This window comes from Chiloscyllium plagiosum, unplaced genomic scaffold (genome assembly GCF_037043375.1).
Source record: "Chiloscyllium plagiosum isolate Xiang-an unplaced genomic scaffold, Cpla_swu_hap1 HiC_scaffold_45, whole genome shotgun sequence".
NCBI classification, from domain to species: Eukaryota; Metazoa; Chordata; class Chondrichthyes; order Orectolobiformes; family Hemiscylliidae; genus Chiloscyllium; species Chiloscyllium plagiosum.
The window spans coordinates 5,227,781-5,252,583 of record NW_028270183.1 but is presented as its reverse complement, the minus strand read 5'-3'; the positions used below and the strand labels follow the sequence as shown (position 1 = coordinate 5,252,583).

The 24,803-nt window shown below is 44.2% G+C and overlaps 1 protein-coding gene across 2 annotated transcripts; it reads left to right on the top strand.

Annotated features, from left to right (window-relative positions):
* Positions 1–61: 61 nt before the first annotated feature.
* On the top strand, positions 62–23,836 carry nacc1b (nucleus accumbens associated 1, BEN and BTB (POZ) domain containing b). Of its 2 annotated transcripts, none has more exons than XM_043695000.2 (6): positions 62–142; positions 8,709–9,569; positions 17,699–17,872; positions 18,507–18,612; positions 19,247–19,344; positions 22,899–23,836. In XM_043695000.2, exons 2-6 carry the CDS (start codon positions 8,735–8,737, stop codon positions 23,162–23,164), a joined length of 1,479 nt encoding a protein of 492 aa, XP_043550935.1. In that variant the 5' UTR covers positions 62–142; positions 8,709–8,734; the 3' UTR covers positions 23,165–23,836. The 2 variants fall into 2 exon arrangements, with proteins under 2 accessions (XP_043550935.1, XP_043550931.1); XM_043694996.2 differs by having other exon boundaries at positions 17,696–17,872.
* Positions 23,837–24,803: the final 967 nt, after the last annotated feature.

Below are 24,803 nucleotides of genomic sequence, written 5' to 3'. Positions count from 1 at the left end.
TGTGCTCGGCGTTTGGCTCCGAAGCCTGGAGGACTGGCTGTGGTAGCGGGGGTGAACTCCGATCGGCGCGCTCAGCGCTCGGTTGCTAGGCGCTGGCTGTCCTGACAATGAATGGCTGCTGCAAGCATTGAGAGACACTGGGGTGAGTTTGTGAGCTTCCAGCACAGGCTTTGGCCTCCAAGCTGCACCAGTTACTCCTCAAAGCCTCCCCATGATCAGCTTTGACAGACCCTGAGCGGGGTTATCTTTTATTTTATTCTCTCTCTTCCCTTCCCCTCCCCCCCCCCCCCATCCCCCCTGATTTAATGCCCCTTTTGTGTGAGTGAAAGAGATTTGGGGAGAGGATTGTATCTTGTGGGGGGATGGGATGGGGGAGGAGGTGGTGGTGGGAAAAACCACAAAACTTTTCTTAAAAAATAAAAACCTGCTGCAAGCTGACCAAGCTCCACTTCCCAAATACTTCCAGAACTTATGTAGCACCCCCACCCTTCCTTCCCCCTTCCCTTCCCTTCCCCCCCTCTCCTTGCTTCCCTTCCCCATTCCAGCTCCCCTTTCTCCACCTCACCCCCTCTTCCCTATCCCACCTTCCCACTCTTCTGCCTGTTCTCCATCAGTTTTTTTTCAAACAGTGAAAAAATGATGGTGGGCAAACTTGTTTTTTCTTTAAGCTGTCAGGATATGACCCCCCCCCCCCCCCCTCCCCATCCCCCCGACTTCAGTCAGAATTGGGTGATTTGTGGAGTAACTGGAAATAATCAAAACACTCATGGACAGAGTGTTTTGAAGTGATTGTCCATTATGTGCATCTGCAAGCTTAGTCAAAATAAGACACAAACAATTTGTTTGTAATATGCCTGCATTCTGTGTCTTCATTTGCTGAGAGAGTTAAGTTGTATGCAGTGTTTTATAGTACAGTTCTGGTTTTGGGAACCTCTTGATGATAAAGTTTTTTTAAAATTGTGATTCAGTCAAGTTCAGGTTACTTAATACCAAAGGGTAGGATTTTTAAAATTAAATTTTGTTTAAAAATGGAATCCTATGTTTCAATCTCTGGGATTGCTTTGAATGTTCCCAGAAAAAAGGAAAATTAGTTTGTGTGTTACAGTGTATCTCCAAAAATTCCTATTCAAACCCAGCCCAGTACAACAGGATCAAAGTCCGCATTACAGTCTCTAATCAACCTGGGAAGTCTCTATTCAGCTATTCATGGCCACAGGCACACTCCAGCAGATTGCTACTAAATTGGCAGCATGGTTTGATGAAGCTATAGGCTGGAGATACTGTAGAGATCCAACAACCTTTGGGGTATAAGACAACTACCTTTCCTCTGCAGCTAACTGACCTTGGTTGGCCTGGGAGTCTTAGTGCTGCCACTGGATACCAGTTCTGTCTCCCCAGCACTAAACCAATAACCTCACATGGTTAAGTTTATAAAAATGTAAAACTTTGTATAGCTTGTGAGTGACATGACAGTTATTTTACCTCTTGACAATTACATTCAGTAATTATGTTGATTTCAATTTCCTTCTGAATTGGTCTCTATAGCAGAGCAGGCAAACTACTCTAATACATCCACGTTCAATTTTCTTGTTATTCTGAAATTGTTTCTGAACTGGAGATTATCTATAATCTTGTGTTTATGTTTACCCTATCTCATTCCTTTTAACATTCCCCCATTTTCCACACCCCTCCCCACTCAACCCTCTTTAAAGGCCACAACTCATGCAATAGAGTTCAATTTTCACTGTTACTGACATTCTCTTTACTTCCATCACGTGTGTCTCTGTCTGTAAGGATAGTGAATATCAGTGGGTTATTCCAACAACAAAACTGGCAGTGAATGCTTTAGTGTGGGGTTCAGATAAACTCAGCTCAGTGTTCAAGGTAAACATTTGGAGATGCTGCTGTTGGACTGGGTGTACACAGTTTAAAAGTCACCCAACACCAGGTTATAGTCCCAACAGGTTTAATTGGAAGCACTAGCTTTCAGAGTGCTACTCCTCCTTCAGGTGGTTATGGAGTACACAATTGTAAGACACAGAATTTATAGCAAAAGTTTACAGTGTGATGTAACTGAAATTATACATTGAAAAATACCTTGATTGTTTGTTATGTCTCTCATCTGTTAGAATGACGATGTTAGTTTCTCTTCTTTCATACGTAAATCACAAAACCTTTTTTTAAAAAGTTACATTCTCAAGTGAAAAAAAGTTTTGAGATTTATGTATCAAAGAAGAGAAACTAACATGGTCATTCTAACAGATGAGAGACTTAACAAACAATTAAGGTATTTTTCGATGTATAATTTCAGTTACATTACACTGTAACCTTTTGCTATAAATTGTGTCCTCCACAACCACCAGATGAAGGAGCAGCGCTCCGAAAGGTAGTGCTTCCAATTAAACCTGTTGGGACTATAAGCTGGTGTTGTGTGATTTTTTTTTTTTAGCCCTGAAATGTGACTGTGGAGTTTCTGGAGTGGGGCTCATATGGCTCTATAGGCTTCACCAAATTTCTTAATGGAAACAGATTTTGAATCCAGAAATGTGCCTCTGTGAGATGATCCGCTGTGGGGTAGAGAGTTTACTGATGCTATGGTGCCATTCCTTACTAGCTCCATCCCTTGGTCACTGTTTGGGGATGAAGGGGCTGTATGAGGGAAGGATGCGTATATCAGAGAAAGAGAGAGACCAGGGTTCCCAAGAGGTGAAAGGTGATGAAGAAGGAGTCGGATTATTGATCGCTTAAAGGGGAAGCGAGAGATATGATCACTGAAGGGAGCGGTGAGAGATATGATCCCAAAGGGACTTCGGCAGACCTCATTAAGCAAACCTTTAGTTACATGTTCTAACCTGTCGCTTTGACACCACATTCATGAAGCCCCTTGGGGTGAGATTACTCCATGCATACATGTTGTTATTCAGAACATTTGCCTGTGATGTTCCTGGATCAACTGAGATGGAGAGGATTAGACTCTAAACTGCAGATTTTGGTGTCCTGAGTTGCATAGTTGCATCTGAGCAACTTTCATAATATTTCCACTCTAACTGTGAGAAAACATTGCAATTAAATTAAGTATGTACATCCAGATAAATGAGAGAGCAGTTTATGTGGATAATAGCTTTACTAGATGATTACCTGCAACAGCGGGTTGCCTAATGAGTAAGGGGTACCTTGACTGAAACCTCGAAGATCCTGAGAGATCTTGACTGGGTGGATCCACCCATGCCAACACAATGATCGAGAAAGCACAACAAAGCCTCTCCTTTCTCAGGAGGCTAAGGATATTCACCGTGTCCACAAGGACTCTTACCAATTTTTATAGATGCACCACAGAAAGTTTCCTATCTGGATGCAGCACGGCCTGGTAAGGCTACTGCTGTTCCCAAGACTGCAAGAGAGTTGTGAACACAGCCCCAGTCCATTGACTCCATCTATACTTCCATCTGCCCCAGAAAGGTATCCAACATCATCAAAGACCCCCCTCACCCCGGTTACAATCTCTTCCACCCTCTTCCGTCAGGCAGAAGATATAAAAGTTTGAATACAAAAACAAACAGGTTCAAGAACAGCTTCTAACGTCTCTGTTATCAGACTTTGGAAAGGACCTGTCAAATGTTGATTCTGATCTCTGTCTCTCTGCGGTTGTAACACTGTATTCTACACTCTGTTCTGCCATCCTGATACACTTTGTATGGTATGATCTTCCTGTAGAGCACACAAAACAACACTTGTCACTGTTTCTCGGTACATGAGACGACAATAAATCAAATCAGTCTATCTTGTGGGAGAATCTAGAACTAGGGGTCACTGGTTCAGAATGAGGCAAAAAAGTTCTCTGAAGAATGAGAGTCTTTAGAACTTCCTTCCTGAAAAGGTGATGGAAGCTGAAACATTAACTATTTTGAAAGCAGAGGTGAAGAAATTCTTGTTAAGCAACGGGGGTAGGCAGGAATGTGAATGTAAGGTTACAATCAGATCAGTCATGATCTATTGGAATGGTGAAGCAGTTTTGAGGGGCTGAATGGCCTACTTTTCTCCTGATTATTGTGTTGTCCATGGCAAAAACAATTTGAGATAATTCCTCATTATGTTTATCAGTACTCTGTTAAAGGTTATGGGCTTAATTCTGATTTCTGCAGCACTTGATATATTAATATGCAGGTGACAGATACTGCATTGGATGTGAATAATTAAAGAGCTTCAATGTGATTAAAGATGTTGCTTTTTAACTGCCACAGTTTAATTCCCTCAAGAGTTTTGACAAAAATAAACTCCAAACTTAGGGGTCTTGTGGCACAGTAATGGTGTCTCTATCTCTGGGTCAAAGGTACAGGTTCAAATCCCGCCTATCCCCAAGGTGTGTTATACTGTATCCAAACAAGTTAATTCAAACAAAATGAAAATCTCCAAACTGTGAGAGAACCTTTTAATATCCGACTTCAAATGCTACTTCAAATCTTCCATTCTGCATTATGGCAACCGACCTGAGAGTGAAGATTTTGTACCTTCCTGTCAGCAACCTCACTGCTGCTCAGTTTGATGTTGCAGTCACAAGGTTACAGTTAGGTCCAAGCAAAGGGAGGACCATCAAATGTCAAGATCATTTTTTAAAAGAATTAAGACTTGAGCATTGCTGAGAAAAGGCACATTTTGTCGAGGTTTTCATCTTGCGCTCATCAGGACACTTTGCAAGAAAATCAATTCAAGGGGGAAACCACCATTTATACTACACGCGAAGAGAGTGCTCTTTGGCTGGCAAGTGGACTCTTATTGGTTGAGGTATTGCACCCATTAATGATGACTGACAGTTAACAGTCAGGCTTTGTTTAAATTTTATCCCAGGCAGGTTGAATCTAACTGGACAAGGCATTGCCCTGAGACGTGAACCAGTGAATGGCTGTTGCCTGTTTTGTTGAGTTGAATAGGGCATTGTGTTTGTATGTGTTCTTTCTGTCTGCAGAGTGCAGGGTCCTGTGTGTTAACATATCCATTTAAAAACAGAAGGCAGCTATTGGTTTTCCTCCTGAGCTTGTATTCTTGCGAATTGTCCTGATGAGTGCAAAGCAAACAGCTTTGACAAAATTTGTCTTTTTCAGCAATACTCAAATTCTATACTACAAAACAACTAGTTCAAAACTTACTTTCTCTGCAAGGTGAGACTTTTATTTTACCGCAAACATTTTTCCTCCCTGTGGAACCTTTCCTGACCTGACTCTTAATAGTCTAGAGAATGTGTGGAAAGACTAGAATCACGCTAACCTCAATATTGAAATATAGTAAAAAAAAAATCTGTTCCAGGACCAGCAGTCCTAAAAACTGGACTAATCATCCAAGACCATGAACTGTAATCCCACCACGGCAGTTGGGAATTTGAGTTTATTTTCTTAAATAAAAGTAACCTGGAATATAAAAGTGGCGTTAAGGTGTGGGACTGTCTTAATAACCCAGTTGGTTCACTAATGTCGTCTTACCCACCTTGGTCTATATGTGACTCCAGTCCTATATGAATACCCCTTGCTAACCTCCATCTGAGGTAAGCTGGAAACTTGGAGACTGGAGTTGATGAATACCCGCATTGCCTGAGAAACCATTTCAGCATTCCAGAGACAGAATAATTTGTTTTTTAAACTAGCTTTACTGGATATTTGAACAGGAGTTTCATCCATGTTATAACCTGTCCTGCCCTCCTGGAACAAACTGGAAATGAAACTGCAGCTACACGTGCCCTTGCATTACTCTGTATGCTGCCTGATTTCAGTGTGCTCACAGACACGAGCCTACAGAGCGAGGCTGGTGCTGAAGTGTTGAGAGTGTGGTGCTGGAAAACCACAGCACACCAGGCAGCATCCGAGGAGCAGGAGAATCGTGTAAAGCGTGGAGGTTCATTCAGCAGTTCCAATCTTCATGAAATGCCCACCATCACTACCTCAAAAAATGTCTGTCTGGAATTGGTCATTTTGAGTTAAAGTGGTGCAAAGTCCAAAGATGTGCAGGTCAGGTGAATTGGCCATGCTAAATTGCCCATAGTGTTAGGTGCATTAGTCAGAGGGAGGAGGGTCTGGGTGGGTTGCTCTTCAGAGGGTCGGTGTGGACTTGTTGGACTGAAGGGCCTGTTTCCACACTGTAGGGAATCTAATCTAAACTGGATGGTCAGGCTGGAGTGACCTGTGAACAAGACTTGAAGTCTGAAATTAGTTATTGGAAAGAACTGTAGGAGCAATATACTGCGGTTGCTGGAATCTGTGCTGAAAACAGAAAATGCTGGAAATCACAGTGGACCAGGCAGCATCCATGGGGAGAGAACAAGCTAACATTTCGAGCTTGTTAGAGACTCTGATGAAGAGTCTCTCTCCATGAATGCTGTCTGACCCGCTGTGATTTCCAGCAATTTTTGTTTTCACTGTTGGGAAGAAATGTCTATTTCCCGCACCAGAAGAAACCTACCCCAGGTGGGGGGAATAGGTTCCAGCCCCTGAACCATGTGTAGCTATCCTGTTGCGGAAAGTGCTGCTGTGTGGAATCTTGGTGATTACCAGTCCGATCTGCTTCTGAAACCACCAGAATCTCTCTATAAAGAGCAGCATGTTTTCATTCACATAGAGCCTTGTTCTCAGGCCATCAAAATTTGCAACCAATGAGGCTAATTTTTTTTTTTGCAATAGTGTTGCTACATGGGAAAGCAAAGCACTCGAGTTCACAAATAGCAATGAGTTAAATATCCAGTTCAAGCTGCTTATTCGAGTTCAATAATTCTGAGGGATGTGAAATCCTGAAGAAAGAACAGGGATTTTGTTCATCCTTTTCCAAGATGTGGCTGGTGTTTGTAAAGCCTTCATTTAAAACCCAGCCATGTGTTCCTGCACAGTGAGACTACCCAAACAGTAATATGATAACCAGCAGTTATTTCAGTGATAGGTAGGCAGGGCCCTCATCCAAGGTATCACCTCTGACAGTGTGGCACCCCATATAGAAAGATTGGGTATTACTAGTCAGCGCAGTGGCTCAGTGGTTAGCGCTGCTGCCCCACATTACTAGGGAGCTGGGTTTTTTTTATATAGAATCCTACCGTGTGGAAACAGGCTCTTCAGCGCCACAAGTCCAGACCAACCCCTCCGAAGAGTAACCCACCCAGACCCATCCCTCCCCTATTATTCTACATTTATCCCTGTCTAATGTACTTAACCTGCAAATCCTTGAACACTATGGGCAATTTAGCATGGCCAATTCATCTAATTTGCACATCTTTGGACTGTGGGAGGAAACCGAAGCACCCAGAGGAAACCCACGCAGACATGGAGAGAATGTGCAAACTCCACGCAGACATTCGCCTGAGGCTGGAATCAAACCCAGGACCCTGGATCTGTGAGGCAGCAGTGCTAACCACTGAGCCACCATGTCGCCCTGGGTTCAGTTCCACCTTTGGGTGACTCTGTGGAGTTTGAATATTCTCCCTGTGTCTGCCTGGGTTTCTTCCGGGTGCTCCAGTTCCCTCCTCAGTCCAAATATGTACAGGTTAGGCGGATTGCCCAAAGTGTTTAGGGATGTGTAGGCTAGTTGCATTAACCATGGGAAATACAGAGAAAGGGTAAGGCGATGGGTCTGGGTCGGATGCTGTTCGGAAGGTTGGTATGGACGTGTTGGGCTGAATGGTCTGTTTCCACACGGTAGGGATTCTAAGGAGTGAGTGGCAAGGATTTAGCAGATGGAGTGTAATGTGGGAAAATATGAAGATATTCACTTCAGAAGGAAGAATAAAAAAGCAGTGTGTGAGTTACTTGGAGAACTAAACTTGAAATCTGAGGTACAGTGGAAATTGTTCTTGTTCACTAGTCACACAACATTGATATGCAGTTACAGCATGTAATTACGAAGTGAATGAAATTCTATCAATGATTCTGAAACAAATTAAATATGAAAGTAAAGATGTGATTCTTTAGTTATTCAGAGCATTGGTCAGACCAGATCTCGAATTTTGGGCAGTTTTGGTCTCTTTTAATTAGGGAAGAATGTAAATACATTGGAGGTGGTGCAGAGTAGATTTACAAGATGGATACCTCAAATGATTGTTTGGACAGACTGGGCTCACTTCCACTGGAGTCTGAAAGAGTGAGGGGGGGTGACTAGGTTGAAGTATATGAGGTCCTGAACGGTCTTGGCAAGGTGGATGCGGAAAGGATATTTTGTGTTGTGAGTCAGTCCAGAATTAGGGCATGCTGTCTTAAGACTAGAGGTCACCCGTTGAGGACAGATATTTAGAGGTACTTTCTCTCTCTCTCTCTCACACTCTCTCTCACACTCACACTCACACTCACACTCACACTCACACACACACACACACACACACACACACACAAGGGATTCTATATCTTTGGAACTCTCTGCCTCAGAAGGTGGAATCATTGAATATTTTGAAGAGAGAGGTGGATAGATTCTTGTTCACCAGGAGAAAGACTGGTCATGGTCTTATTGAATGACAGAACAGGCTCAAGGGGCCAAATGGTCAGTCTGTGCTCCTATTTCATTCATTCAGATGTGCACTGCACAAAGTGGGTCTGCCTCGATTCTGTGCTCAAATTTCTTGAGTAGGAGCTAAACCCACAACCATTTAGCCCTGAGTGAGTGTGTCAGACTGAACTTTGCAGGTGAAATGCTACACGTTAAGCATATCAATGCTAATGCATTTGTCTCCTCTTCTATCCTAGCAGATACTGCAGTGTGCTGAGTGGGTACCATGGCTCAGACCCTGCAAATGGAGATTCCGAACTTTGGGAATAATATCCTGGAATCTCTAAATGACCAGCGACTCCAGGGCCTGTACTGTGATGTTTCCATCGTTGTCAAGGGACAAGCTTTCAAGGCACATCGTGCAGTCCTGGCAGCAAGTAGTTCCTACTTCCGTGACCTGTTCAGTTCCAACAACTGCACCAGCTTTGAGCTTCCCACAGCAGTCCAACCACAGTCCTTCCAGCAGATCCTGGCGTTCTGTTACACCGGCCGGCTCAGCATGAATATGGGTGACCAGTTCCTCCTGATGTACACAGCCGGCTTCCTCCAGATCCAGCAGATAATGGACAAGGAGACAGAGTTCTGCCTGAAGGTCAGCTCGCCGCGGTGCGACTCCCAAGGCCTCCACGTGGAGGAGACACCCTCAGAGCCCCCGAGTCCTGCCCAGGTCTCGCGCTCGCTGGCAGCCACCCCCCTCTCGTTAGTATCACGTGTCAAGACAGAGCAGGCTGACTTGGACACTGTGCAGTTCACTCCCATCGGCAAGCGCCTGTGGGAGAGCGGCCAGCGGGGGGAAGGGAATGGGGGTGCTGCTTCCAAACTGGCTCGGGTTTCACACGGAGCCCCTGCCAGTCGGCAGCAGGTCTGTGCAGCGGGAGCACAGGGCACCTCAGACCGCACCAGCCCTGGCACATCCAGTGCCTACACCAGTGACAGTCCCAACTCCTACCAGAATGAAGAGGATGAGGAGGAAGAAGCTGGCGACGATATGACAGAGGAGCACTACAGACAGATCTGTAACATGTACACTATGTACAGCATGATGAATGTTGGGTCACCAGGTAAGCCAGCTCCATTTCAGAATTACATCCAAAAGCTGCTACTCTTATCGGAAACATTGTCTTCCATGTCATCTCCCAGAATTTGAGTCTCCTATATCATCTCCCCCAGAGGAATGGGTAGAATTTTCAGGTCAGCTGTAAAATGGAGAAGCTCAGTATTTCCTATATCATCAGGAGAGTGTTTGTTCCCGATGTCCAGTGCAGAACTTGCTCAAGGTATGTAACTGCCTGACATGAGCTGTTTGATGCACACGCGGTGGGGAGCATTTGGTGCACATGTACTGGATGTCGATTTGATCCAAACCATCAGTGAGACAGAAAGCTAAGACATGAGTTTTGAGAAAATTTGTAGCTCAGGTTGAGGTTCTGGATGTAGATTTGTTAGCTGAGCTGGAAGGTTTATTTCCAGATGTTTCATCACCATACGAGGTAACATCTTCAGTGAGCCTCAGGCGAAGCACTGTACATGATTCCAGCTTTCAATTTATATGTTTGCGTTTCTTTGGGTTGGTGATATTATTTCCTGGGGTGATGCCATTTCCTGTTCTCTTTTTCTCTCACAAAACAACATGACCCTCTCTCACTAGTATCCTTACATACAGATAAGGAAAACGTGAGGACTGCAGATGCTGGAGATCAGAGCTGAAAATGTGTTGCTGGAAAAGCGCAGCAGGTCAGGCAGCATCCAAGGAGCAGGATAATCGATGTTTCGGGCATGAGCCCTTTCCTGAAAAAGGATGCTGCCTGACCTGCTGCGCTTTTCCAGCAACACATTTTCAGCTCATACAGATCAGAAAGGACACTACTTCGACTGGGACAACACATCCATCCTAGGACAAGCCAAACAGAGACACGCACGAGAATTCCTAGAAGCATGGCATTCCAACCGGAACTCTATTAACAAACACATCTTCCGCCCTCGAGAAGGGAAAAAAGAACAGGAAATGACATCCCCACCGGAAATGACATCCCACAGGAAATAATGTCACCAACCCAAACATATAAATATAAAGCAGGTATCATGGACAGTGCTTCATCTGAGGCCCACTGAAGATGTTACCTAGTAGGGTGACAAAATGTCTGGAAATGAACCTTCCAGCTCAGTGAACAAACCTACATCCAGAGAAAACTAAGGCAGCTGCCTTTGCGGATGATGTTTATCGATTACTCCGTCTTACAGCTCCTTCCACCCTGCTGTAGTTTTACAGGTGCTTCCTGTATTCACAGATTTTTGTTTTGAATTGCGCTGTTTTAGAGATGGTAATGCCCACCTCTGGAGTAGGAGGGTCTTGGGGCTTGAACCCAGGTCTCCTATCTGAGAGGCCGGGACACTACCACTGCACCATAAGAACCCTCCCATCCCTATTTTAACGTATTTTTATGATCAACCTGTTCAGAGATATTGTTACACCCCTCTGGAGCAGGTGGGATTTGAACCTGGGCCTTGTAGTTCAGAGGTAGGGAAACTAACACTGTGCCACAAGAGGTCCCTACCATCCATATATTGTACTCAAACATGACATCACCACAGGAAGTGATATCACCAACCCAAACATAGAAATAGAAAGCAGGAATCATCAGCAGTGCTTCGCCCAGAGGGCCACTGAAGATATTACCCAGTATGGTGACGAAACATCTGGAAATGAACCTTCCAGCTCAGTGAGCAAACCTACATCCAAAACCTCAACCTGAGCTACAAATCTTCTCAAACAATTAATGGCTACCACCTGTTTCTCTTAACCGTAAATAAAGGCATTAACAATCTCGATTATTTTATTAACCAGCCGTTAACAATGGGAGTTTTGGTATACATGCAATGGGGAGGATTCTTGTGGTAATGGCCCTACCTCTGGACAGGTTGATTGGAAAATACGTGATGGGTTGTGTTTGAAGATAATGCAGATAGATGCCCAAAGTAAGAGAATGTCATTGGTTAATCCAAAACTGTTGGCTGAGTTGCAAACAAAGGCTACAGAGCTGTATGTCTGAGTGACAGGAGAGCTTAATTTGATGCTCAAGACAGGTGACTGGAATTGCTTTGTTCTGGGCAACAGTAAGTAGAAGGAAAAACAATGTGGCCCTTCATTTTCTCCCTTTTCTATAATATTCCAAAACACCTTACTCTCAAAATGGAGGCAGTTCAGATATTTCCATGTTATAAATAGAGTCATAGATGTACAGCGTGAAAACAGACCCTTCGGTCCAACTCGTCCATGCTGACCAGATATCCCAACCCAGTCTAGTCCCACCTGACAGATTCCCATTTATCCATTTCTTCCTTTTCTCAAGCACAAGGCTCAGTGGGCTCTGTTGGAAATCGAGCTGGCTATCTGTCTCTCTTCCTGTGGGACAACCCATCATCTGACGACAAATTCCCAGGGTTTCCATGACTCCGTACCCTAGGGTGTGAGGACATTCTCTATGTCAGAGGAGTCAGTGGAGAAAAAGGCATCAGCTTCTTAGGTGCCTTTTTAAAAAAAAATAAAGTCTTGCATTAATGTAGTGCTTCTCACACCCTCAATTCCTGAGAGTGACTGTTGAGAATTTGTGCTCAGATTTCTAGAGTGAGACTTGCAAGAAAATACTTCATCAGGAGGATAAAAAAGCAGTGTATAATATTTAAATAGAGTGAGATGACAGAACTCTGAGGTACAGAGGAATCTGGCTGATTTGGTACATGAATTACAACAAACAGATGCAGCAAGAGGGGGAAGATGGAACATTGCAAGGGAATGGAATATAAAAGTAAAGATGTATGACAGCTCAAAAGGGTATTGGTGAGACCATACCTAGAGTACTGTGTGTGATTTTGGACTTGTTATTTAATTAAGGGTGTAAACGTGTTAGAAGCAATTCAGAGAAAGCTCACATGACTGAATGCTGGGATGAGCTGTTACCTTATGAAGAAAGGTTGGATCGGCTGGGCCTGTTCCTATTGGAGTTTAGAAAAATGAGATCTTGTTGAGGCATACTACATCCTGAAAGGGACTGGGACGCTGGATGATGGATGGATGTTTCAGGACAGACTTAAGGAGCATTGTTGAAATAAAAAGGGTCTTTCATTTTGAGTCTTTGGAACTTCCTTCCCCAGAAAGCAGTGGAGACACAGGCACTGAATATTGTGCCTGAAATATATGTTTGACTAACAAAGGAGTCTGAGATTATCAGGGTAGGTGAGAATCTGAAATTGCGGCCCCATCACTGATCCCTGTGGCATATCACTCACATTGTGCTGACCATAAAATACCTATTTTTGCCTACTCTGTTTGCTGTTAGCTAACTAATCTTCCACCAACGCTAATACATTATCCCCAACACTATGCATTTTATTTTCCTTAACATTTGTAGCACCTTATTAATGCCATCTGGAAGTCGAAGTGCACTACATCCAGCTGTTCCCATGTATCCACAGTATATAGTTTCTTCAAAGAACTGCAATAACTTAGAGTCATAGAGATGGACAGCATGGGAACAGGCCCTTTGGTCCAACTCGTCTATGCCGATCAGATGTCCTAAATTAATCTAGTCCCATTTGCCAGCACTTGGCCCATATCCCTCTAAACCTTTCCTATTCATGTACCCATCCAAATGCCTTTTAAATGTTATAATTTTACCAGCCTCCAGCACTTCCTCTGGCAGCTCATTCCATACACACACCACCCTCTGTGTGAGAAAGTTTCCCTTTTAAATCTTTCCCCCCTCAGCCTAAACCTATGTTGTCTAGTTCTAGAATCCCCCACCTCAGAGAAAATACCTTGTCTAGTTATCCTTTCCATGCCCCTCATGATATGATCTCCCCTTCAGAAAACCATGTTGACTCTGACTGATTACCTTGCCTTTTCTCGAAGTGACCTGGAATAATGTCTTTAATAATAACCAGAAGTCACACAGCATCGGTGTATAGTCCAACAGGTTGATTCGAAACCACAAGCGTTCAGAGCGTAACCCCTTCGCCAGGTCAAGTGAGAGAGAAGCACACTGACACAAAATTTATAGGCAGAGAGATCAAAAGATCATACAATTGGTGTGAGTGCAGGTGATCAAAAGTGTCAAGATGGTGTGAGTAAAGTGTCAATAGCTGAATAACAAGTAAAGGGATGGCCTATAATCTGGATAAATGAGGCAGAGAGATAATTACCAAAAATTAAACATGAAGTGGTGCTGGAGATAAACCAAATGACTGGAATAACCTGATCGGTGCAAGAGTTGCAACCTTCGGCATGCTTTTACCCAAGCTCCTCACCCTGTTTGCTGTAACCTGTTGATACCAGCATTAACTAACAGAAGTGTACCTCTTCCTCCTCTTCCTAGTTTCCTGTTGTTCCTAAATGTCATTTAGCCTTCAAATTCAGGCTCCAATCCATATCATCCTGCAGTTATGTCTGTGTCATTGCAATCAGATTGTATTTATTCACTTTGTTTTGTTGAGTTTTGAGAAGATCTTTAGCTGAGGTTGAGGTTTTGGATGTAGGTTTGCTCGCTGAGCTGAAAGGTTCCTTTCCAGACGTTTCATTACCTTACTAGGTAACATCTTCAGTGGACTTTATGCAAATCAATGCTGAAACTTCCTGCTTTCTATTTATATGTTTGGGTTTCTTTGGGTTGGTGATGTCATTTCCTTTGCTGATGTTATTTCCTGTGGTGAAGTCACTTATTGTTCCTTTTCTCAGGAGAAGGTAGATGGGGTCTAACTCAATGTGTTTGTTGATAACTCAACAAACACATCGAGTTAAACCCCATCTACCACCCCTAGTAAGGGGAGCATCAAATTAAGCTCTCCTGTCACTCAGACGTACAGCTCTGCAGCCTTTGTTTGCGACTCAGCCAACAGTTTTGGATTAACCAATGACATTCTCTTACTTATCTGCATTATCTTCAAACACAACCCATCACGTATTTTCCAATCAACCTGTCCAGAGGTAGGGCCATTACCACAAGAATCCTCCCCATTGCATGTATACCAAAACTCCCATTGTTAACGGCTGGTTAATAAAATAATCGAGATTGTTAATGCCTTTATTTACGGTTAAGAGAAACAGATGGTAGCCATTAATTGTTTGAGCACAGTGGGTTTTGAGAAGATTTGTAGCTCAGGTTGAGGTTTTGGATGTAGGTTTGCTCACTGAGCTGGAAGGTTCATTTCCAGATGTTTCGTCACCATACTGGGTAACATCTTCATTGGCCCTCTGGGCGAAGCACTGCTGATGATTCCTGCTTTCTATTTCTATGTTTGGGTTGGTGATATCACTTCCTGTGGTGATGTCATGGTTGAGTACAATATATGGATGATAGGGACCTCTTGTGGCACAGTGTTTCCCTACCTCTGAACTACAAGGCCCAGGTTCAAATCCCACCTGCTCCAGAGGGGTGTAACAATATCTCTGAACAGGTTGATCATAAAAATACGTTAAAATAGGGATGGGAGGGTTCTTATGGTGCAGTGGTAGTGTCCCGGCCTCTCAGATAGGAGACCTGGGTTCAAGCCCCAAGACCCTCCTACTCCAGAGGTGGGCATTACCATCTCTAAAACAGCGCAATTCAAAACAAAAATCTGTGAATACAGGAAGCACCTGTAAAACTACAGCAGGGTGGAAGGAGCTGTAAGATGGAGTAATCGATAAACATCATCCGCAAAGGCAGCTGCCTTAGTTTTCTCTGGATGTAGGTTTGTTCACCTGAGCTGGAAGGTTCATTTCCAGACATTTTGTCATCCTACTAGGTAACATCTTCAGTGGTCCTCAGATGAAGCACTGTCCATGATACCTGCTTTATATTTATATGTTTGGGTTGGTGACATCATTTCCTGTGGGATGTTATTTCCTGTTCTTTTTTCCCCTCTCGAGGGCGGAAGATGTGTTTGTTAATAGAGTTCCGGTTGGAATGCCATGCTTCTAGGAATTCTCGTGCGTGTCTCTGTTTGGCTTGTCCTAGGATGGATGTGTTGTCCCAGTCGAAGTGGTGTCCTTCCTGATCTGTATGAGCTGAAAATGTGTTGCTGGAAAAGCGCAGCAGGTCAGGCAGCATCCTTTTTCAGGAAAGGGCTCATGCCCGAAACATCGATTATCCTGCTCCTTGGATGCTGCCTGACCTCCTGCGCTTTTCCAGCAACACATTTTCAGCTCTGATCTCCAGCATCTGCAGTCCTCACGTTTTCCTTATCTGTATGTAAGGATACTACTGAGAGAGGGTCATGTAGAGAGGGTTTTGTGAGAGAAAAAGAGAACAGGAAATGGCATCACCCCAGGAAATAATATCACCAACCCAAAGAAACCCAAACATATAAATTGAAAGCATGAGTTTTGAGAAGAATTTTAGCTGAGGTTGAGGTTTTGGATGTAGATTTGCTCGCTGAGCTGAAAGGTTCTTTTCCAGACGTTTCATTACCTTACTCGGTAACATCTTCAGTGGACTTTATGCAAATCAATGCTGAAACTTCCTGCTTTCTATTTATATGTTTGGGTTTCTTTGGGTTGGTGATGTCATTTCCTTTGGTGATGTTATTTCCTGTGTTTTATTCCATCAGTTCATATATGTTGCTTTAAATGCATTGTGCACTTAGGGACAGAGTCTTTAGTTATATTGTTTTATTATTTAAGCCTCTAGCCTTCTCTGTAGATTTGGTACTTGGCTCCTCATTACTAACTATGCAGAACCTGTTTCTCTATCCTACTTATGTCGTTGGTATCTACATGGAGAACAATGACAGCATCCTACCCTTCCCACTGCAAGTTCTTCACCAGAACTGAGTAGATGTTCCAAACCCTGGCACCAGGCAAGCAACATAACCATTTGAAGTTTCACTCCTTGCTGCAGAGAATAGTGTCAATCCCCCTCAACATAGCTTGCCCTACAACCATTACAGTCCTTTTCCCTCCCCTCACATAAATGGATTCCTCTACCACGTGCCATGTTGAGTTAGCTCAACTGCCCTGCAGCCCCAACCCACATCCAAACTTGGTGAAAGAATCACAAATTGTTGAACAATTCCAAAGGCTGAAACTCTTTCCTGGTGGTCCCCTTTGCTGCTCGGGTAGCAGTTTCACACACTCCTTTCCCTGACCACTTATCAAATCAGAAGACCCCATCCTAAGCGATGTGGTTGCCTCTTGGTACAACACATCCAGACAATTTCCCCCTCCCTGATGTGCCATAGTGTCTAGAACCTGGTCTCCAGCTCAATGACTGTCTGAGTCCAACTATGAATACTGACAAAGGAGCAGCGCTGTGAAAGCTTGTGATTTCAAATAAACCTGTTGGACTATAACCCGGTGTCGTGTGACTTCTGACCTTGTCCACCCCAGTCCAACACCGACACCTCCACATCATTGCCATTGTGGTCCAATGTAAACATTGAGAAGTTCTCAAATGCTACAACCATGACATGTTGCCTGTCCTGACATCTTTAATGTGTTTTAGTTAGATCCTTAATTATTTCAATCAATTATTTATTTTACTTTTTAAAAGCATTAATGACTTTACTAACAGTTCCTAAACTATTTTAAACCATAAAAAGGAAATAAACCTTCACCACTTACCAGCTACTCACCAAACAGCTAACTTCTTCCCTGGAAGTCTCCTGCTTGTCTACCTTGCAATCCAGCATCTGCATGTCTCTAACTTCTTCCCTGGGTCAGAGCAACAACCAATTCCTACAGGGTGAAACAGTAAGAAACAACAAAGGTTCACCACCTTCCCCTTCTCATTTAAATTTCCTTATTCACCCGACTCTCAGCACTTTGTTCAAAGTTTCACTGAGATGTTTCTCTTTACGCACTCTGAGTTATCTCCGTTCTAGGGATAGAAAGCACAATTTAAGCTAATTGTCCAACGTAAACTGTTCTCCAGTGTATATTCCTGCTGAAGCCTGGTTTAAATTTCAAATTTAAGCAGTAAATTTCGGATAAATGTTAAGGGTGAAATACAAACAAACCTGGCTGTTTAGAAAGATTCCCCTTGCTCTCTCAATTCCCAGCACACTGTTCACAGTCACACTCAGTGGGTCGTTGATAGTGTGAGTTGAAGGTGAGGGGCGGAGGAGGGACAGTGACTTGGAAATCTGCCTGTTTTCATGTTGAATGTTCTATATAATGTCTTCACCAGACTCGTTTCATTGTTTCTCTTGCCAGCAGTCGAGCGGGTCGATGCCCTGCCTGATCACTTGACCACAGATGCCCGTTCAAGAGTGCGGATGAGGAGGGACCTGGCGGCCTTGCCAGCTGAGCTGATCACCCAGATTGGTAACCGATGTCACCCCAAGCTTTATGCAGAGGGGGACCCCACTGAAAAGCTGGAACTTGTTACAGGTACTGCCCACATTTCAAGGTTTCTTTCGTGTTTTCTTTCACTCCTAGAACGTTGGTATTGCAGGCTAAACCATAACTGCCTTGAGAATGTGGTGGTGAGCTGCCTTCTTGAACCACAGCAGTCCTTCAAATGGACGTACACCGACAATGCTATTGGGAAGGTCATTTGTAGGCTTTGACCCAGTGACAGTGAAGGAACAGCGATATAGTTCCAGGTCAGGGTGTAGCTGAACTTGTAGGCTGTTTCCATATAATCTGCTGCCTTTGTCCTTCTAGGTGGTAGAGTTCACAGGTTTGGGAGGTTAGCGTGTACATTTTGTAGATGGGACACCCTGCTGCTACTGTGCATTGCTCATGGAGGGAGTGAATGCTGAAGCTGGTGAATGTGGTGCCAGTCAAGTGAGCTGCTTTGTCCTGGATGGTGTCAAGTGTCTTGAGTGATGCTGGAGCTGCACCCATCCAGGCGAGTCGGGAGTATTCCATCACACTCCTGACTTGTAGATGATGGACAGGCTTTGGGAAGTCAGGAATCTTTCACATTTTGTCAGGCCTCTCCACTCCCTAGCTGTTCCACTCCTGACCGATGCTCCTGTTTGTGAATACCTCCTGAGTTTGATTTGTTATATTTTTACAGGAACTAGTGTCTTCATCACTCGAGCCCAGTTAATGAACTGCCACGTATGTGCAGGAACGCGTCACAAAGTCCTCCTTCGAAGGTTGCTGGCATCCTTCTTTGACCGGTAAGAAACAAAGTGGAATTTCCAGCAGAAGAATGTTAGAGAGACTCGGCAAATCAGACAGGCCGCACTGAGAGGGAGGGGGAGAGAGAGATGATGTTAAAGCTGGAAAGCCAGGGAAATTGGGAGTTAGGGAAGAGCCAGGGTCTGGAGAGCAGGAACGATTATATGAGAAAAGAGTCCAACAAAATACGCAGGGAAGTGTTGGGATGTTTGAGAGAGAAGGAAGCCAAGGATGAGATGAGATGATTCCCGAGGTACGTTAGGTACTGTTTTGCATAGTTATTCTGCTTGTTTTTCTCCCATTATATCCTGGAGCTTTGCATTTCGCGGTCAGCAGCGAGGAGAAGATGCCCCCGTGGTTGAACGGCCTGGTGATATCTAGTCTTCTTGCAATCGGTGCCTGTGATCCCAAATCCCAGAGCAAGCCATGCTTTCACAGTAGAGCAAAGGAGGACTGGGAGTGGGAAATAAAGTTGTAATTTCAGCCTCGTTCTTTGAAAGTTTTGCAAACCAGGCATTGGATAGAAAGGAGCTTGCTCTAAAGAGCCGACTTTTGAGTAGGAGACCTGAAGTTTGCACGACGATATTATTCTGAATGGGATACGTTTTATGCTGATGCCCTCTCCTGCCTCAGGAACACACTGGCAAATAGCTGTGGCACTGGGATTCGCTCGTCTACAAATGACCCAAGCAGGAAACCTCTGGATAGTCGGGTCCTTAATGCTGTGAAAAGTGAGTATAGTGAGACCTGCACTCACAGGTCAGCCCTTGAATTTCTTTATAAATATTCTGTAGACGCTACAAAAGTCTGCCACTCTACCTGACCAATGTACAATCAGATTCAAGAAAAGCTTCTTCCCCACTGTTATCAGACTTTTCAATGGACCTCTCAAATGTTAATGTTGGTCTCTCTGTCTCTGCACCTTCCCTGTGGCTGGGACACTGTATTCTGGACTCTGTTCTGCTGTGCTACCCTGATGTACTTTGTGTGTTATGATCTGCCCGTAGAGCACACAAACCAACACTCTTCACTGTATCTTGGTCCTTGTGACAATAAATCAAACCAAATCAATGTCCAAGGCTAAAGCAGCCCACTCACAACCTTTTGTGTCTTATTTGACCCCTTCCTGAGTTTCAACCACATGTTCACCTCCTCATCACTTAATTTTACCATCATAATGTTGCCCAACTCTCTCTGCATCAGCTCCTCTATTGCTGACTCCAAAAACCATTCCTTTGTCATACCCATGCTCAACTATCCCTGCTCCAGCAACATCTCAACTTCAAGATTTTCAACGCTGTTAGCATTTCCCTCCTTGGTCTCATCCTTCTCTATCTCTGTATCCTCCTCCAACCCAGCAACGCTCCGGGAATTCTGCACTCTGGCCTTTTTCGCCATCTACCTCAGCCTTCCGCCTCCACCTATTCCTATCCCTATCCCCAATGTACCATCCTCGTCACCCCTCAACCGTTACCCCACCCTATCCCCAATGTACCTCCCCACTGTCTAACCATCATTCTGCCCTCACATTCTCCTTAGTCCCACTGTAATTGCCCTCAACGCTGCCCCAGCTCTCCTCCATCTCCATCCTGCCCCTGACCATCGCTCACCTTTCCCTGTGCACCTCCCCTAACCCTGCCCTCCCCACCTTGGCAGCTATGGTTCCTATGTCAAGCAAGGTTTTGGTCATTCGGATCAAGGTTTCCATCTTGGCTTGTCCTCAGCTTTTGACTTTTTATGTGGACTGTGTTGGAATGATTTATTATGTTACAAGCCCAATATGACTGGAACTTAGTGTAGTTAAAAATCACCAGATGTCTGAAAGGGACATTCGTACGTTGTCCCCAGTCCTGTGGTAACTCAGAATTCTGTAGACTGTTGCTGACATTGTTTCCCTCTGGAAGACCTCCTGTTTCTCCCGACAAGAGAAATACCCAGATCACAGCCACACTGCCTCCCGTGACATCTTTGCTGAGAAGGGGAATTGGCGCTGTGCCAGGAGAACACCACAATCTCTGTGAGATTGTGCAGTACTTGGCAGCCTTCTGCCAGTAAATCAGAGGCTATTTGTAAAGGTTGACTGAATCTTTACATATGCATAGTGTTTATAAACTGCAGCTCTACTGAAAGTCGCCCAACATAGCTGCGCTGTGGAGGGGCTGGTACATTTGGACCTCGCAGTGATGCTGCTGTTGTCAAATAGGCTGCCAACACTCACTGTCTCAACCCACACCAAAGGAAATGACTGAAGTGCCAGAACTTTATAGATGACCACACACGGTCTCCCCAGCAAGAAGTCAGCACATTGTATTTTCTCACCCCTCTTCATTACCACATATTTAATTTCTTTTTAGAAAATTAAAGCACCACAATTAATTCTGAATTGCCATTCAAATCTGCATCAGTGAGGTATAATAATAAATGTATCTTACTGTGTTTAGAACTGTCAGTCATTTGTACAGGCATGACCAAGACTAATTAGTTCTGTGTGTTTTTTTTAGAAATTGCTTCTTTGTGCCCCAGTTGTCATGTAGTTCCTGCTGTCATCTGTTACTGCAGCAGGTTAAGGGGAACTACCTGGCCAAATGTCAAAGCAGCTGTCCTCTTTCATTTCACTTGCTGGCTGGGTATATCCTGGAAAATGAACCTGCTGCATCAACCATGTAATTACATGAGCAACAAAGCACTTATTCAAATTAATTCTTCCTCTCAAATTTTGGACTGTTTCCTTCTATCAGCAGTGCTTTCTGGCTGTCCAGCGTACTGCACTATAAACACACATATTTCTAACTGAGTACGTTTTCTTTCAATTATGTAAATTGAAGTAGATTCTGAGTGAAAACCGAAAGAACTGCAGATGCTGTAAATCAGAAACAAAACAAAAATTGCTGGAAAAGCTCAGGCAGGTCTGTGAAGAGAAATCAGAGTTAACATTAGATTCCCTACAGTGTGGAAACGGGCTCTTCGGCCCAACAAGTCCACACCGACCCTCCAAAGAGTAAACCACCAGACTCATTTCCCTCTGACTAACACTATGGGCAGTTTAGCATGGCCAGTTCACCTAATCTGCACACCTTTGGATTGTGGGAGGAAAGCAGAGCACCCGGAGGAAACCCACGCAGACATGGGGGAATGTGCAAACTCCACACAGACAGTCGCCCGGGTCCCTGGCGCAATGAGGCAGCAGTGCCGCCCACACGTTTCGGGTCTGGTGACCTTTGCTCAATGTTCTGAGTACGGGTCGGCGGACCTGAAATGTTAACTCTGATCTCTCTCAGCAGATGTTGCTGGATCTGCTGAGTTGTTCCAGCAATTTTTGTTTTTGTTTTAGACTCTGGGTGAGATCTCCTTGGCAAATTCTTGTGAAAATCCATGGCTGTGTTTATATGGTGAGTTTAACATGAAATGGCCGACAGCATCTCACAGCAGTAGCTTCAGAGAAAACCGGACAGTGTCCTGAAGAAGGAAGGGTTGCTGAAGGTTTGATTAGAGAGGAGGATTTTAAAGAAGAGGAGGCAGAATTGAACAATCCATCAGATTAAGACTAAAATTTAGTTCAATCCTGTGATCTGCATAGTTTGGTAAATATTTGCAGCTTCTGTTTACAAAGTACATTCAGGACTTTTTGGGCAGTGACAGTCAGTGAACATCAATTGTCACATCAATAGGCCACCCTGGGAGTGGAATTTAACTTGAAAAGGCTTTGGGATAGGAACTACTGGATCAATCCCTCCTGCTTAGTGCAAACCCCTGTCTTGGTAATTAGCTGGCGTTTTAGTTTCTGATAGGTTTAGAGAGATCACTAACAAAGTATCTGAAGATTAGACTGAGTCTGTTTGGGATTCCCCTTCACAAACACACTTGCCTAGTCTTGCACTGAAAGCTAAAGTCACCATAGCCCTACCAGACCATATGTCTGCGCTCTCATCATCGAGAGACAATTGGTGGTGGTTTAACCTGAGGGTCACCACACCTCAGGTGAAGGGAGAGATTGAGAAGGAGAGTCCTACATGGTAACCTCAGCTGGTGTGGGAATTGAACCCACATTGTTGGCATCTCACTGCTTCGCAAATCAGCTGTCAAGCCAACTGAACTTTCACTAGACGCTAGAGGCCAGCCCAGGGTTTTAATTGTATACCCCAAAATGCCTCTGGGCCTTTTGAAGAGGAGAAAACTGGGAATGGATTAAATGAAACTGCAGTATTGAATTGTTCAGATGAGTGAGTAAGACTGCTCTAACTCTGGTATTATTCTTTCTAACACCTCCCTCCCCCAACCTCTGCAGTCTACTGCCAGAATTTCGCCCCCAACTTCAAGGAGAGTGAGATGAATGCCATTGCAGCGGATATGTGCACCAATGCCCGTCGGGTGGTCCGCAAGAGCTGGATTCCCAAACTGAAGCTGCTGATGGTAGAGGGAGATGCTTACCACTCCTTTATCTCGGACACTACAGGCGTTAACCTCGAATCGGACGTACTGAATACAGAGCAAGCCTTTGACGCAGCTAGTCATGATGGAGAGGCAGGGTCTTCCCTGGAATCTGCTCCGTGATGGGAGCTACCGTGGAAGGAAGGGTCAAAGTCCTAGGGTTCAATCTAGAATGACCCACAAGTTCCAGATACACTCAAACCTGACCATCTTGTGCACATAAATACTGTCTAGAGGTACAGATACAAAAAACTATTTATTCTGCATTGGTGAACATTACAAAATGAAAGGATCTGAGCAGTTGTGGGGGGCGGTGGGAGGAATGACTATATCAAAGAGTTAGGAATTGCACACAGGCTATAGGCTGTGGGTGACTAGGGCAGATATTAAATGGATATGCCAGCTGTCCAAGGACTCAGCCTAGATTGAACTCTGAACACTAGCAGCCTAGATTAATCCAGCTAGGTTTGAGCAGCCTATCCAAAATGGAGACGGTTACATTTCTAACTCCCAAATTGATTTCCTTCATGCCTGGCCATCTTTCCCTCTGTGTCTAAAATCTTGAAGGTGACACCATTCTGCTTTGGCTGGGGGCGGGGGGAAGGATGTGATACCTGGATTTGACACGGGGTTTGTATCTTCCTGAGTGTCCGGCTTTTTGTTTCACTATACACTACAATATTATTTAATAATTGTTTTATAAGCTATGGTCTTGAAGGTTTTTAATAACTGCTCTGTTTAACCACAATAATGTTGAACCTTTTGAAGGCTGCATTGGTAATGCTGCTTACTAGAACCAGTCTGTGCTGATGAATGAGGGCAGATCTCACTCAGAGATTGTTCCCAGTTTTTACCGAAATTGCTGCAACTGGGATTTTGGGTTGCAATAATTATTTCATTGAATTTCTCTGCTGAATTGTATGATTTGATTTTACTAATGCATCTTTGTAGCTCTTTAAAATTGGGTTCCAAGTGATTCAACCTCCCCTGAAACCATTCTTTAAAACACACTTAAACAAAGAACTTCAGATGCTGGGGATCTGAAATGAAAGAAAAACAGAAATTGCTGGAGAAACTCAGCACGTCTGGCAGCATCTGTGGAAAGAGAAACAGAGTTAACATTTTGAGTCCAGAGTTAACCTTTCCTCAAAACCCTCCTTCAAACAAAACCTACCTACTTACTACTTGTTGTAACAAATCCACTGAATTCAGTCCAAATCCATTCTCTGCCGTGTTTGTCCCTCACACGTCCCATTAGATGTAAAATGAACTTAATGAACAAAACCATGAAATTTTCTGGGTGACAAACAAAACCTGAAGACAGAATCCAGAGCCTTTAAAGCACACCTTCAGGACACAGAAACCACAGACCTCATGTCCATCACCTGTCTGTCTTACTCTGTGATACAATACATGGAGAATAGGAGCAGAAATAGGCCATTCGGCCCCTCGAGCCTGCTCTGCCATTCAATATGATCAACAGTGAGTGCACTACAATAATCCCAGCCCCACCCAACACCGCCCACACCCCCCCGATATCCCTTGATCCCTTTCAGCCACAATTTCTGATGCTCAGCCTGTTGCTTCATTTTAGAGTGTGGTGTCACCTGAATACACACAACCTCAGAGATACAATGCATGCACAGACAACACACAGATGCACACGTACAGGTGCACTTACACACGCGCGCGCGCACACACACACACACACACACCACCTGTACGGACATGCATGCTTACGCAGACATGTTCACACATGCAA

What these genes read in the sequence shown, in the direction of transcription:
- nacc1b (XM_043694996.2), top strand. Translation starts at nt 8,735, where the DNA reads ATGGCTCAGACCCTGCAAATGGAGATTCCGAACTTTGGGAATAATATC. An exon ending in AAAGCTGGAACTTGTTACAG is followed by an intron (nt 17,873 to 18,506) that starts GTACTGCCCACA and finishes ATATTTTTACAG; the next exon opens with GAACTAGTGTCTTCATCACT. An exon ending in GGTCCTTAATGCTGTGAAAA is followed by an intron (nt 19,345 to 22,898) that starts GTGAGTATAGTG and finishes CAACCTCTGCAG; the next exon opens with TCTACTGCCAGAATTTCGCC.